The sequence below is a fragment of the Phyllobates terribilis genome, unplaced genomic scaffold, assembly GCF_046119375.1.
Source record: "Phyllobates terribilis strain yellow unplaced genomic scaffold, ASM4611937v1 Scaffold_12__6_contigs__length_324123572, whole genome shotgun sequence".
Lineage (NCBI taxonomy): Eukaryota > Metazoa > Chordata > Amphibia > Anura > Dendrobatidae > Phyllobates > Phyllobates terribilis.
The window spans coordinates 92,286,564-92,302,405 of NW_027362772.1; the positions used below are offsets into that span (position 1 = coordinate 92,286,564).

General features: G+C 49.8%; 1 protein-coding gene across 2 annotated transcripts in view; it reads left to right on the forward strand.

Moving 5' to 3' along the window:
* The window catches only part of LOC141172202 (protein-arginine deiminase type-1-like), a 138,328-nt gene that overhangs the window by 120,066 nt on the left and 2,420 nt on the right, over positions 1-15,842 (forward strand). For both annotated transcript variants that reach the window (XM_073656151.1, XM_073656152.1), the window contains exons 12-15: positions 12,085-12,226; positions 12,494-12,587; positions 12,673-12,749; positions 12,844-12,975. In XM_073656151.1, coding sequence (XP_073512252.1) covers positions 12,085-12,226; positions 12,494-12,587; positions 12,673-12,749; positions 12,844-12,975 — 445 coding nt within the window. The remainder of the gene's footprint in view (positions 1-12,084; positions 12,227-12,493; positions 12,588-12,672; positions 12,750-12,843; positions 12,976-15,842) is intronic.

Genomic DNA, 15,842 nt, shown 5'->3' on the forward strand with positions numbered 1-15,842 from the left:
AGTGTATCTAATCCTCTCCTGTGTGATACTGTCTGCTGAGCCGTGTATCTAATCCTCTCCTGTGTGATACTGTCTGCTGAGCCGTGTATCTAATCCTCTCCTGTGTGATACTGCCTGCTGAGCCGTGTATCTAATCCTATCCTGTCTGATACTGTCTGCTGAGCCGTGTATCTAATCCTCTCCTGTGTGATACTGCCTGCTGAGCCGTGTATCTAATCCTATCCTGTGTGATACTGTCTGCTGAGCCGTGTATCTAATCCTCTCCTGTGTGATACTGCCTGCTGAGCCGTGTATCTAATCCTCTCCTGTGTGATACTGTCTGCTGAGCCGTGTATCTAATCCTCTCCTGTGTGATACCGTCTGCTGAGCCGTGTATCTAATCCTCTCCTGTGTGATACTGTCTGCTGAGCTGTGTATCTAATCCTATCCTGTGTGATACTGTCTGCTGAGCCGTGTATCTAATCCTATCCTGTGTGATACTGTCTGCTGAGCTGTGTATCTAATCCTCTCCTGTGTGATACTGTCTGCTGAGCCGTGTATCTAATCCTATCCTGTGTGATACTGTCTGCTGAGCCGTGTATCTAATCCTATCCTGTGTGATACTGTCTGCTGAGCTGTGTATCTAATCCTCTCCTGTGTGATACTGTCTGCTGAGCTGTGTATCTAATCCTATCCTGTGTGATACTGTCTGCTGAGCCGTGTATCTAATCCTCTCCTGTGTGATACTGTCTGCTGAGCTGTGTATCTAATCCTCTCCTGTGTGATACTGTCTGCTGAGCTGTGTATCTAATCCTCTCCTGTGTGATACTGTCTGCTGAGCCGTGTATCTAATCCTCTCCTGTGTGATACTGTCTGCTGAGCCGTGTATCTAATCCTTTCCTGTGTGATACTGTCTGCTGAGCCGTGTATCTAATCCTCTCCTGTGTGATACTGTCTGCTGAGCCGTGTATCTAATCCTTTCCTGTGTGATACTGTCTGCTGAGCCGTGTATCTAATCCTCTCCTGTGTGATACTGTCTGCTGAGCCGTGTATCTAATCCTTTCCTGTGTGATACTGTCTGCTGAGCCGTGTATCTAATCCTATCCTGTGTGATACTGACTGCTGAGCCGTGTATCTAATCCTCTCCTGTGTGATAATGTCTGCTGAGCCGTGTATCTAATCCTCTCCTGTGTGATACTGTCTGCTGAGCCGTGTATCTAATCCTCTCCTGTGTGATACTGTCTGCTGAGCCGTGTATCTAATCCTATCCTGTGTGATACTGTCTGCTGAGCCGTGTATCTAATCCTATCCTGTGTGATACTGTCTGCTGAGCCGTGTATCTAATCCTCTCCTGTGTGATACTGTCTGCTGAGCCGTGTATCTAATCCTCTCCTGTGTGATACTGTCTGCTGAGACGTGTATCTAATCCTCTCCTGTGTGATACTGTCTGCTGAGCCGTGTATCTAATCCTCTCCTGTGTGATACCGTCTGCTGAGCCGTGTATCTAATCCTCTCCTGTGTGATACCGTCTGCTGAGCCGTGTATCTAATCCTCTCCTGTGTGATACCGTCTGCTGAGCCGTGTATCTAATCCTCTCCTGTGTGATACTGTCTGCTGAGCCGTGTATCTAATCCTATCCTGTGTGATACTGTCTGTTGAGCTCTGTATCTAATCCTATCCTGTGTGATACTGTCTGCTGAGCTGTGTATTTAATCCTATCCTGTGTGATACTGTCTGCTGAGCTGTGTATCTAATCCTATCCTGTGTGATACTGTCTGCTGAGCCGTGTATCTAATCCTCTCCGGTGTGATACAGTCTGCTGAGCCGTGTATCTAATCCTCTCCTGTGTGATACTGACTGCTGAGCCGTGTATCTAATCCTATCCTGTGTGATACTGTCTGTTGAGCTCTGTATCTAATCCTATCCTGTGTGATACTGTCTGTTGAGCTCTGTATCTAATCCTATCCTGTGTGATACTGTCTGCTGAGCTGTGTATCTAATCCTATCCTGTGTGATCCTGTCTGCTGAGCTGTGTATCTAATCCTATCCTGTGTGATCCTGTCTGCTGAGCTGTGTATCTAATCCTATCCTGTGTGATACTGTCTGCTGAGCCGTGTATCTAATCCTCTCCTGTGTGATACTGTCTGCTGAGCCGTGTATCTAATCCCATCCTGTGTGATACTGTCTGCTGAGCTGTGTATCTAATCCTCTCCTGTGTGATACCGTCTGCTGAGCCCTGTATCTAATCCTCTCCTGTGTGATACTGACTGCTGAGCCGTGTATCTAATCCTCTCCTGTGTGATACTGTCTGCTGAGCCGTGTATCTAATCCTATCCCGTGTGATACTGACTGCTGAGCCGTGTATCTAATCCCATCCTGTGTGATACTGACTGCTGAGCCGTGTATCTAATCCTATCCTGTGTGATACTGTCTGCTGAGCAGTGTATCTAATCCTCTCCTGTGTGATACTGTCTGCTGAGCCGTGTATCTAATCCTCTCCTGTGTGATACTGTCTGCTGAGCCGTGTATCTAATCCTCTCCTGTGTGATACTGTCTGCTGAGCCGTGTATCTAATCCTCTCCTGTGTGATACTGCCTGCTGAGCCGTGTATCTAATCCTATCCTGTCTGATACTGTCTGCTGAGCCATGTATCTAATCCTCTCCTGTGTGATACTGCCTGCTGAGCCGTGTATCTAATCCTATCCTGTGTGATACTGTCTGCTGAGCCGTGTATCTAATCCTCTCCTGTGTGATACTGCCTGCTGAGCCGTGTATCTAATCCTCTCCTGTGTGATACTGTCTGCTGAGCCGTGTATCTAATCCTCTCCTGTGTGATACCGTCTGCTGAGCCGTGTATCTAATCCTCTCCTGTGTGATACTGTCTGCTGAGCTGTGTATCTAATCCTATCCTGTGTGATACTGTCTGCTGAGCCGTGTATCTAATCCTATCCTGTGTGATACTGTCTGCTGAGCTGTGTATCTAATCCTCTCCTGTGTGATACTGTCTGCTGAGCCGTGTATCTAATCCTATCCTGTGTGATACTGTCTGCTGAGCCGTGTATCTAATCCTATCCTGTGTGATACTGTCTGCTGAGCTGTGTATCTAATCCTCTCCTGTGTGATACTGTCTGCTGAGCCGTGTATCTAATCCTCTCCTGTGTGATACTGTCTGCTGAGCCGTGTATCTAATCCTCTCCTGTGTGATACTGTCTGCTGAGCCGTGTATCTAATCCTCTCCTGTGTGATACTGTCTGCTGAGCCGTGTATCTAATCCTCTCCTGTGTGATACTGTCTGCTGAGCCGTGTATCTAATCCTCTCCTGTGTGATACTGTCTGCTGAGCCGTGTATCTAATCCTCTTCTGTGTGATACTGTCTGCTGAGCTGTGTATCTAATCCTATCCTGTGTGATACTGTCTGCTGAGCCGTGTATCTAATCCTATCCTGTGTGATACTGTCTGCTGAGCTGTGTATCTAATCCTCTCCTGTGTGATACTGTCTGCTGAGCCGTGTATCTAATCCTCTCCTGTGTGATACTGTCTGCTGAGCCGTGTATCTAATCCTCTCCTGTGTGATACTGTCTGCTGAGCCGTGTATCTAATCCTCTTCTGTGTGATACTGTCTGCTGAGCCGTGTATCTAATCCTCTCCTGTGTGATACTGTCTGCTGAGCCGTGTATCTAATCCCATCCTGTGTGATAGTGACTGCTGAGCCGTGTATCTAATCCTCTCCTGTGTGATACTGTCTGCTGAGCCGTGTATCTAATCCTATCCTGTGTGATACTGTCTGCTGAGCCGTGTATCTAATCCTCTCCTGTGTGATACTGTCTGCTGAGCCGTGTATCTAATCCTATCCTGTGTGATACTGTCTGCTGAGCTCTGTATCTAATCCTATCCTGTGTGATACTGTCTGTTGAGCTCTGTATCTAATCCTATCCTGTGTGATACTGTCTGTTGAGCTCTGTATCTAATCCTATCCTGTGTGATACTGTCTGCTGAGCCGTGTATCTAATCCTATCCTGCGTGATACTGTCTGCTGAGCCGTGTATCTAATCCTATCCTGTGTGATACTGTCTGCTGAGCCGTGTATCTAATCCTATCCTGTGTGATACTGTCTGTTGAGCTCTGTATCTAATCCTATCCTGTGTGATACTGTCTGCTGAGCTGTGTATCTAATCCTATCCTGTGTGATACTGTCTGCTGAGCTGTGTATCTAATCCTATCCTGTGTGATACTGTCTGCTGAGCCGTGTATCTAATCCTCTCCTGTGTGATACTGTCTGCTGAGCCGTGTATCTAATCCTCTCCGGTGTGATACAGTCTGCTGAGCCGTGTATCTAATCCTCTCCTGTGTGATACTGACTGCTGAGCCGTGTATCTAATCCTATCCTGTGTGATACTGTCTGTTGAGCTCTGTATCTAATCCTATCCTGTGTGATACTGTCTGCTGAGCTGTGTATCTAATCCTATCCTGTGTGATACTGTCTGCTGAGCCGTGTATCTAATCCTATCCTGTGTGATACTGTCTGCTGAGCTGTGTATCTAATCCTCTCCTGTGTGATACTGTCTGTTGAGCCCTGTATCTAATCCTCTCCTGTGTGATACTGTCTGCTGAGTTGTGTATCTAATCCTATCCTGTGTGATACTGTCTGCTGAGCCGTGTATCTAATCCTATCCTGTGTGATACTGTCTGTTGAGCCCTGTATCTAATCCTCTCCTGTGTGATACTGTCTGCTGAGCCGTGTATCTAATCCCATCCTGTGTGATACTGTCTGCTGAGCCGTGTATCTAATCCCATCCTGTGTGATACTGTCTGCTGAGCTGTGTATCTAATCCTCTCCTGTGTGATACCGTCTGCTGAGCCCTGTATCTAATCCTCTCCTGTGTGATACTGACTGCTGAGCCCTGTATCTAATCCTCTCCTGTGTGATACTGACTGCTGAGACGTGTATCTAATCCTCTCCTGTGTGATACTGTCTGCTGAGCCGTGTATCTAATCCTATCCCGTGTGATACTGACTGCTGAGCCGTGTATCTAATCCCATCCTGTGTGATACTGACTGCTGAGCCGTGTATCTAATCCTATCCTGTGTGATACTGTCTGCTGAGCAGTGTATCTAATCCTCTCCTGTGTGATACTGTCTGCTGAGCAGTGTATCTAATCCTCTCCTGTGTGATACTGTCTGCTGAGCCGTGTATCTAATCCTCTCCTGTGTGATACTGTCTGCTGAGCCGTGTATCTAATCCTCTCCTGTGTGATACTGTCTGCTGAGCCGTGTATCTAATCCTCTCCTGTGTGATACTGCCTGCTGAGCCGTGTATCTAATCCTATCCTGTCTGATACTGTCTGCTGAGCCGTGTATCTAATCCTCTCCTGTGTGATACTGCCTGCTGAGCCGTGTATCTAATCCTATCCTGTGTGATACTGTCTGCTGAGCCGTGTATCTAATCCTCTCCTGTGTGATACTGCCTGCTGAGCCGTGTATCTAATCCTCTCCTGTGTGATACTGTCTGCTGAGCCGTGTATCTAATCCTCTCCTGTGTGATACCGTCTGCTGAGCCGTGTATCTAATCCTCTCCTGTGTGATACCGTCTGCTGAGCTGTGTATCTAATCCTATCCTGTGTGATACTGTCTGCTGAGCCGTGTATCTAATCCTATCCTGTGTGATACTGTCTGCTGAGCTGTGTATCTAATCCTCTCCTGTGTGATACTGTCTGCTGAGCCGTGTATCTAATCCTATCCTGTGTGATACTGTCTGCTGAGCCGTGTATCTAATCCTATCCTGTGTGATACTGTCTGCTGAGCTGTGTATCTAATCCTCTCCTGTGTGATACTGTCTGCTGAGCTGTGTATCTAATCCTCTCCTGTGTGATACTGTCTGCTGAGCCGTGTATCTAATCCTCTCCTGTGTGATACTGTCTGCTGAGCTGTGTATCTAATCCTCTCCTGTGTGATACTGTCTGCTGAGCTGTGTATCTAATCCTCTCCTGTGTGATACTGTCTGCTGAGCCGTGTATCTAATCCTCTCCTGTGTGATACTGTCTGCTGAGCCGTGTATCTAATCCTTTCCTGTGTGATACTGTCTGCTGAGCCGTGTATCTAATCCTCTCCTGTGTGATACTGTCTGCTGAGCCGTGTATCTAATCCTTTCCTGTGTGATACTGTCTGCTGAGCCGTGTATCTAATCCTCTCCTGTGTGATACTGTCTGCTGAGCTGTGTATCTAATCCTATCCTGTGTGATACTGTCTGCTGAGCCGTGTATCTAATCCTCTCCTGTGTGATACTGTCTGCTGAGCCGTGTATCTAATCCTATCCTGTGTGATACTGTCTGTTGAGCTCTGTATCTAATCCTATCCTGTGTGATACTGTCTGCTGAGCTGTGTATCTAATCCTCTCCTGTGTGATACCGTCTGCTGAGCCCTGTATCTAATCCTATCCTGTGTGATACTGTCTGCTGAGCCGTGTATCTAATCCTCTCCTGTGTGATACCGTCTGCTGAGCCGTGTATCTAATCCTCTCCTGTGTGATACTGTCTGCTGAGCCCTGTATCTAATTCTATCCTGTGTGATACTGTCTGCTGAGCTGTGTATCTAATCCTATCCTGTGTGATACTGTCTGCTGAGCTGTGTATCTAATCCTATCCTGTGTGATACTGTCTGCTGAGCCGTGTATCTAATCCTATCCTGTGTGATACTGTCTGCTGAGCTGTGTATCTAATCCTCTCCTGTGTGATACTGTCTGCTGAGCCGTGTATCTAATCCTATCCTGTGTGATACTGTCTGTTGAGCTCTGTATCTAATCCTATCCTGTGTGATACTGTCTGCTGAGCTGTGTATCTAATCCTCTCCTGTGTGATACTGACTGCTGAGCCGTGTATCTAATCCTCTCCTGTGTGATACTGTCTGCTGAGCCGTGTATCTAATCCTCTCCTGTGTGATACTGTCTGATGAGCCGTGTATCTAATCCTATCCTGTGTGATACTGTCTGTTGAGCTCTGTATCTAATCCTATCCTGTGTGATACTGTCTGCTGAGCTGTGTATCTAATCCTCTCCTGTGTGATACTGACTGCTGAGACGTGTATCTAATCCTCTCCTGTGTGATACTGTCTGCTGAGCCGTGTATCTAATCCTCTCCTGTGTGATACTGACTGCTGAGCCGTGTATCTAATCCTCTCCTGTGTGATACCGTCTGCTGAGCCCTGTATCTAATCCTCTCCTGTGTGATACTCTCTGCTGAGCCATGTATCTAATCCTCTCCTGTGTGATACTGTCTGCTGAGCCGTGTATCTAATCCTATCCTGTGTGATACTGTCTGCTGAGCCGTGTATCTAATCCTCTCCTGTGTGATACTGTCTGCTGAGCCGTGTATCTAATCCTATCCCGTGTGATACTGACTGCTGAGCCGTGTATCTAATCCCATCCTGTGTGATACTGACTGCTGAGCCGTGTATCTAATCCTCTCCTGTGTGATACTGTCTGCTGAGCCGTGTATCTAATCCTCTCCTGTGTGATACTGTCTGCTGAGCCGTGTATCTAATCCTCTCCTGTGTGATACTGTCTGCTGAGCTGTGTATCTAATCCTCTCCTGTGTGATACTGTCTGCTGAGCCGTGTATCTAATCCTCTCCTGTGTGATACTGTCTGCTGAGCCGTGTGTCTAATCCTCTCCTGTGTGATACTGTCTGCTGAGCCGTGTATCTAATCCTCTCCTGTGTGATATCGTCTGCTGAGCCGTGTATCTAATCCTCTCCTGTGTGATACTGTCTGCTGAGCATTGTATCTAATCCTCTCCTGTGTGATATCGTCTGCTGAGCCGTGTATCTAATCCCATCCTGTGTGATATTGTCTGCTGAGCTGTGTATCTAATCCCATCCTGTGTGATACTCTCTGCTGAGCCGTGTATCTAATCCTATCCTGTGTGATACTTTCTGCTGAGCCGTGTATCTAATCCTATCCTGTGTGATACTGTCTGCTGAGCCGTGTATCTAATCCTCTCCTGTGTGATACTGTCTTCTGAGCCGTGTATCTAATCCTCTCCTGTGTGATACTGTCTACTGAGCCGTGTATCTAATCCTCTCCTGTGTGTTACTGTCTGCTGAGCCGTGTATCTAATCCTCTCCTGTGTGATACTGTCTGCTGAGCCGTGTATCTAATCCTCTCCTGTGTGATACTGTCTGCTGAGCCGTGTATCTAATCCTCTCCTGTGTGATACTGTCTGCTGAGCCGTGTATCTAATCCTCTCCTGTGTGATACTGTCTGCTGAGCCGTGTATCTAATCCTCTCCTGTGTGATACTGTCTGCTGAGCCGTGTATCTAATCCTCTCCTGTGTGATACTGTCTGCTGAGCCGTGTATCTAATCCTTTCCTGTGTGATACTGTCTGCTGAGCCGTGTATCTAATCCTCTCCTGTGTGATACTGTCTGCTGAGCCGTGTATCTAATCCTTTCCTGTGTGATACTGTCTGCTGAGCCGTGTATCTAATCCTCTCCTGTGTGATACTGTCTGCTGAGCCGTGTATCTAATCCTTTCCTGTGTGATACTGTCTGCTGAGCCGTGTATCTAATCCTATCCTGTGTGATACTGACTGCTGAGCCGTGTATCTAATCCTCTCCTGTGTGATAATGTCTGCTGAGCCGTGTATCTAATCCTCTCCTGTGTGATACTGTCTGCTGAGCCGTGTATCTAATCCTCTCCTGTGTGATACTGTCTGCTGAGCCGTGTATCTAATCCTATCCTGTGTGATACTGTCTGCTGAGCCGTGTATCTAATCCTATCCTGTGTGATACTGTCTGCTGAGCCGTGTATCTAATCCTCTCCTGTGTGATACTGTCTGCTGAGACGTGTATCTAATCCTCTCCTGTGTGATACTGTCTGCTGAGCCGTGTATCTAATCCTCTCCTGTGTGATACCGTCTGCTGAGCCGTGTATCTAATCCTATCTTGTGTGATACTGTCTGCTGAGCCGTGTATCTAATCCTCTCCTGTGTGATACTGTCTGCTGAGCCGTGTATCTAATCCTATCCTGTGTGATACTGTCTGCTGAGCCGTGTATCTAATCCTCTCCTGTGTGATACTGTCTGCTGAGCCGTTTATCTAATCCTCTCCTGTGTGATACTGTCTGCTGAGCCGTGTATCTAATCCTCTCCTGTGTGATACCGTCTGCTGAGCCGTGTATCTAATCCTCTCCTGTGTGATACCGTCTGCTGAGCCGTGTATCTAATCCTCTCCTGTGTGATACTGTCTGCTGAGCCGTGTATCTAATCCTCTTCTGTGTGATACTGTCTGCTGAGCCGTGTATCTAATCCTCTCCTGTGTGATACCGTCTGCTGAGCCGTGTATCTAATCCTCTCCTGTGTGATACCGTCTGCTGAGCCGTGTATCTAATCCTCTCCTGTGTGATACTGTCTGCTGAGCCGTGTATCTAATCCTCTCCTGTGTGATACTGTCTGCTGAGCCGTGTATCTAATCCCATCCTGTGTGATACTGACTGCTGAGCCGTGTATCTAATCCTCTCCTGTGTGATACTGTCTGCTGAGCCGTGTATCTAATCCTCTCCTGTGTGATACTGTCTGCTGAGCCGTGTATCTAATCCTCTCCTGTGTGATACTGACTGCTGAGCCGTGTATCTAATCCTATCCTGTGTGATACTGTCTGTTGAGCTCTGTATCTAATCCTATCCTGTGTGATACTGTCTGCTGAGCTGTGTATCTAATCCTATCCTGTGTGATACTGTCTGCTGAGCCGTGTATCTAATCCTATCCTGTGTGATACTGTCTGTTGAGCTCTGTATCTAATCCTATCCTGTGTGATACTGTCTGTTGAGCTCTGTATCTAATCCTATCCTGTGTGATACTGTCTGTTGAGCTCTGTATCTAATCCTATCCTGTGTGATACTGTCTGCTGAGCTGTGTATCTAATCCTATCCTGTGTGATACTGTCTGCTGAGCCGTGTATCTAATCCTCTCCTGTGTGATACTGTCTGCTGAGCCGTGTATCTAATCCTATCCTGTGTGATACTGTCTGTTGAGCTCTGTATCTAATCCTATCCTGTGTGATACTGTCTGCTGAGCTGTGTATCTAATCCTCTCCTGTGTGATACCGTCTGCTGAGCCCTGTATCTAATCCTATCCTGTGTGATACTGTCTGCTGAGCCGTGTATCTAATCCTCTCCTGTGTGATACCGTCTGCTGAGCCGTGTATCTAATCCTCTCCTGTGTGATACTGTCTGCTGAGCCCTGTATCTAATCCTATCCTGTGTGATACTGTCTGCTGAGCTGTGTATCTAATCCTATCCTGTGTGATACTGTCTGCTGAGCTGTGTATCTAATCCTATCCTGTGTGATACTGTCTGCTGAGCCGTGTATCTAATCCTATCCTGTGTGATACTGTCTGCTGAGCTGTGTATCTAATCCTCTCCTGTGTGATACTGTCTGCTGAGCCGTGTATCTAATCCTATCCTGTGTGATACTGTCTGTTGAGCTCTGTATCTAATCCTATCCTGTGTGATACTGTCTGCTGAGCTGTGTATCTAATCCTCTCCTGTGTGATACTGACTGCTGAGCCGTGTATCTAATCCTCTCCTGTGTGATACTGTCTGCTGAGCCGTGTATCTAATCCTCTCCTGTGTGATACTGTCTGATGAGCCGTGTATCTAATCCTATCCTGTGTGATACTGTCTGTTGAGCTCTGTATCTAATCCTATCCTGTGTGATACTGTCTGCTGAGCTGTGTATCTAATCCTCTCCTGTGTGATACTGACTGCTGAGACGTGTATCTAATCCTCTCCTGTGTGATACTGTCTGCTGAGCCGTGTATCTAATCCTCTCCTGTGTGATACTGACTGCTGAGCCGTGTATCTAATCCTCTCCTGTGTGATACCGTCTGCTGAGCCCTGTATCTAATCCTCTCCTGTGTGATACTCTCTGCTGAGCCATGTATCTAATCCTCTCCTGTGTGATACTGTCTGCTGAGCCGTGTATCTAATCCTATCCTGTGTGATACTGTCTGCTGAGCCGTGTATCTAATCCTCTCCTGTGTGATACTGTCTGCTGAGCCGTGTATCTAATCCTATCCCGTGTGATACTGACTGCTGAGCCGTGTATCTAATCCCATCCTGTGTGATACTGACTGCTGAGCCGTGTATCTAATCCTCTCCTGTGTGATACTGTCTGCTGAGCCGTGTATCTAATCCTCTCCTGTGTGATACTGTCTGCTGAGCCGTGTATCTAATCCTCTCCTGTGTGATACTGTCTGCTGAGCTGTGTATCTAATCCTCTCCTGTGTGATACTGTCTGCTGAGCCGTGTATCTAATCCTCTCCTGTGTGATACTGTCTGCTGAGCCGTGTGTCTAATCCTCTCCTGTGTGATACTGTCTGCTGAGCCGTGTATCTAATCCTCTCCTGTGTGATATCGTCTGCTGAGCCGTGTATCTAATCCTCTCCTGTGTGATACTGTCTGCTGAGCATTGTATCTAATCCTCTCCTGTGTGATATCGTCTGCTGAGCCGTGTATCTAATCCCATCCTGTGTGATATTGTCTGCTGAGCTGTGTATCTAATCCCATCCTGTGTGATACTCTCTGCTGAGCCGTGTATCTAATCCTATCCTGTGTGATACTTTCTGCTGAGCCGTGTATCTAATCCTATCCTGTGTGATACTGTCTGCTGAGCCGTGTATCTAATCCTCTCCTGTGTGATACTGTCTTCTGAGCCGTGTATCTAATCCTCTCCTGTGTGATACTGTCTACTGAGCCGTGTATCTAATCCTCTCCTGTGTGTTACTGTCTGCTGAGCCGTGTATCTAATCCTCTCCTGTGTGATACTGTCTGCTGAGCCGTGTATCTAATCCTCTCCTGTGTGATACTGTCTGCTGAGCCGTGTATCTAATCCTCTCCTGTGTGATACTGTCTGCTGAGCCGTGTATCTAATCCTCTCCTGTGTGATACTGTCTGCTGAGCCGTGTATCTAATCCTCTCCTGTGTGATACTGTCTGCTGAGCCGTGTATCTAATCCTCTCCTGTGTGATACTGTCTGCTGAGCCGTGTATCTAATCCTCTCCTGTGTGATACGCATCGTGTATTGGTCCAGGCTTTACTCTCTGTTATCTGCAGTGGTAACATGCGCATGAGCCGGGTGGTCCGCGACTTCCTGGGGGCTCAGCAGGTGCAGGCGCCCGTCTTCCTCTTCTCCACGTGGTTGTACGTCGGACATATTGACGAGTTCATGAGTTTCGTGCCGGCGCCAGATAGGAAGGTAAGAGCCGGCATAATGGGGTCCAGAGGAATATGAGACCCCTCCTCATAGTACTGAGCGGCTCACTTGTCCTAGGGGGGCGCTCCACCTCCATTTGAGCCGTGTGGAGCCCCCCGCCTCACACTTTGTCACTGCCCCTCCATGTGAGCTGGTCGGAGCCCCCCGCCTCACACATTGGCGCTGTGTGGAGCCCCCCGCCTCACACATTGGCGCTATGCGGAGCCCCCCGCCTCACCCATTGTCCGCCATGCTGTTTCTCGCTCTCAGGGGTTCCGGCTGCTGCTCGCGAGTCCTCGCTCCTGTCTGCAGGTTCTTACACAGAAGCAGAAAGAAGGACACGGGGACGCAGTCATGTTTGAAGGTGGGTGCGGCCCCCCAGGCGTCTCTAGGCACTAACATGGTATGATGGGGTCTCGGGGTCTGACTGGACGATATTTGCTTCTCAGGATTGGGGACCACAGAATACACCATAGACGACATCTTGGCAGATGAAACCCTGAAGCAGTCGTCAGAGACCTGCCAGGTAACTGAGAGCCCCCCGGCCACGACCCGCGGGGGCCACCCTGACAACCGAGGCGGACACCCAGTTGTCATCTCTCCTGTGTCTTCTCCTCCAGGAAAATATTGACCTGAACAGGAAGATCATGAAGAAGGAGCTGGGCCTCTCCGAAGACGACATCATAGACGTCCCCATGCTCTACAAGTGCGACTCCTCCATGGAGTGCGCCGAGTCCTTCTTCCCCAACATGGTGAGACACCCGGACGATGCCCCCTGTATATGCAGGTGCCACATGTATCTAAGACCAAGGCTCCGGGCAATGAGGCCACCAGGGCGATGCTCCTCTACATACAGGTGCCACATGTATCTAAGACAAAGGCTTCGGGCAATGAGGCCTCCAGGGCGATGCCTCTCTACATACAGGTGCCACATGTATCTAACACCAGGGTCCCGGGCAATGAGGCCACCAGGGCGATGCCCCTCTACATACAGGTGCCCCATGTATCTAACACCAGGGCTCCGGGCAAGGAGGCCACCAGGGCGATGCCCCTCTACATACAGGTGCCCCATGTATCTAACACCAGGGTCCCGGGCAATGAGGCCTCCAGGGCGATGCCCCCTGTATCTAACACCAGGGCTCCGGGCAATGAGGCCACCAGGGCGATGCCCCTCTACATACAGGTGCCACATGTATCTAAGACCAAGGCTCCGGGTAATGAGGCCACCAGGGCGATGCCGCTCTACATACAGGTGCCACATGTATCTAACACCAGGGCTCCGGGCAATGAGGCCACCAGGGCGATGCCCCTCTACATACAGGTGCCCCATGTATCTAAGACCAAGGCTCCGGGCAATGAGGCCACCAGGGCGATGCTCCTCTACATACAGGTGCCACATGTATCTAAGACCAAGGCTCCGGGCAATTAGGCCACCAGGGCGATGCCCCTCTACATACAGGTGCCACATGTATCTAACACCAGGGTCCCGGGCAATGAGGCCTCCAGGGCGATGCCCCTCTACATACAGGTGCCACATGTATCTAAGACCAAGGCTCCGGGCAATGAGGCCACCAGGGCGATGCCCCTCTACATACAAGTGCCACATGTATCTAAGACCAAGGCTTCGGGCAATGAGGCCTCCAGGGCGATGCCTCTCTACATACAGGTGCCACATGTATCTAACACCAGGGTCCCGGGCAATGAGGCCACCAGGGCGATGCCCCTCTACATACAGGTGCCCCATGTATCTAACACCAGGGCTCCGGGCAAGGAGGCCACCAGGGCGATGCCCCTCTACATACAGGTGCCCCATGTATCTAACACCAGGGTCCCGGGCAATGAGGCCTCCAGGGCGATGCCCCCTGTATCTAACACCAGGGCTCCGGGCAATGAGGCCACCAGGGCGATGCCCCTCTACATACAGGTGCCACATGTATCTAACACCTGGGCTCCGGGCAATGAGGCCACCAGGGCGATGCCGCTCTACATACAGGTGCCACATGTATCTAACACCAGGGCTCCGGGCAATGAGGCCACCAGGGCGATGCCCCTCTACATACAGGTGCCACATGTATCTAACACCTGGGCTCCGGGCAATGAGGCCACCAGGGCGATGCCGCTCTACATACAGGTGCCACATGTATCTAACACCAGGGCTCCGGGCAATGAGGCCACCAGGGCGATGCCCCTCTACATACAGGTGCCCCATGTATCTAAGACCAAGGCTCCGGGCAATGAGGCCACCAGGGCGATGCTCCTCTACATACAGGTGCCACATGTATCTAAGACCAAGGCTCCGGGCAATTAGGCCACCAGGGCGATGCCCCTCTACATACAGGTGCCACATGTATCTAACACCAGGGTCCCGGGCAATGAGGCCTCCAGGGCGATGCCCCTCTACATACAGGTGCCACATGTATCTAAGACCAAGGCTCCGGGCAATGAGGCCACCAGGGCGATGCCCCTCTACATACAAGTGCCACATGTATCTAAGACCAAGGCTTCGGGCAATGAGGCCTCCAGGGCGATGCCTCTCTACATACAGGTGCCACATGTATCTAACACCAGGGTCCCGGGCAATGAGGCCACCAGGGCGATGCCCCTCTACATACAGGTGCCCCATGTATCTAACACCAGGGCTCCGGGCAAGGAGGCCACCAGGGCGATGCCCCTCTACATACAGGTGCCCCATGTATCTAACACCAGGGTCCCGGGCAATGAGGCCTCCAGGGCGATGCCCCCTGTATCTAACACCAGGGCTCCGGGCAATGAGGCCACCAGGGCGATGCCCCTCTACATACAGGTGCCACATGTATCTAACACCTGGGCTCCGGGCAATGAGGCCACCAGGGCGATGCCGCTCTACATACAGGTGCCACATGTATCTAACACCAGGGCTCCGGGCAATGAGGCCACCAGGGCGATGCCCCTCTACATACAGGTGCCACATGTATCTAACACCTGGGCTCCGGGCAATGAGGCCACCAGGGCGATGCCGCTCTACATACAGGTGCCACATGTATCTAACACCAGGGCTCCGGGCAATGAGGCCACCAGGGCGATGCCCCTCTACATACAGGTGCCCCATGTATCTAACACCTGGGCTCCGGGCAATGAGGCCTCCAGGGCGATGCCCCCTGTATATGCAGGAGCCCCCGACCACCATTGCTCCCATGCCTCTGAAACGCACCCTCTCTTTAGCGCCTCTCTGCGGATAAGGAGTCACTTTTTGGGGTGGTCTTCTTTATGTGGGGGGGCTAGAGAAGTCTCCTCATTAATGGAGTTAGATGACAGATCAAGTCCATATTAATTTAATCCTACAGACTTTTAGCCGCTGTTATAAACTACTTTGCACTGATTCATTCTCTGTGCCATTGTAGTGGGGGCCGTGCAGGGTCTCATGTGGTGGGGGGGCCGTGCAGGGTCTCATGTGGGTGGGTGGGGGGCCCCGGGCAGGGTCACATGACCTGTTTCTGACTCCCAAACTCCTTACATGAACTCTGTGTCTTTTACACCCTTTACTTGCTCCACTTCACAGCCACTCAGTAACCTTCCCCTTCTGGCAGCTATAAACAAAGCCCCAGTCTATCTGCTTCCCCCTATGGTCAGTCACATTCTC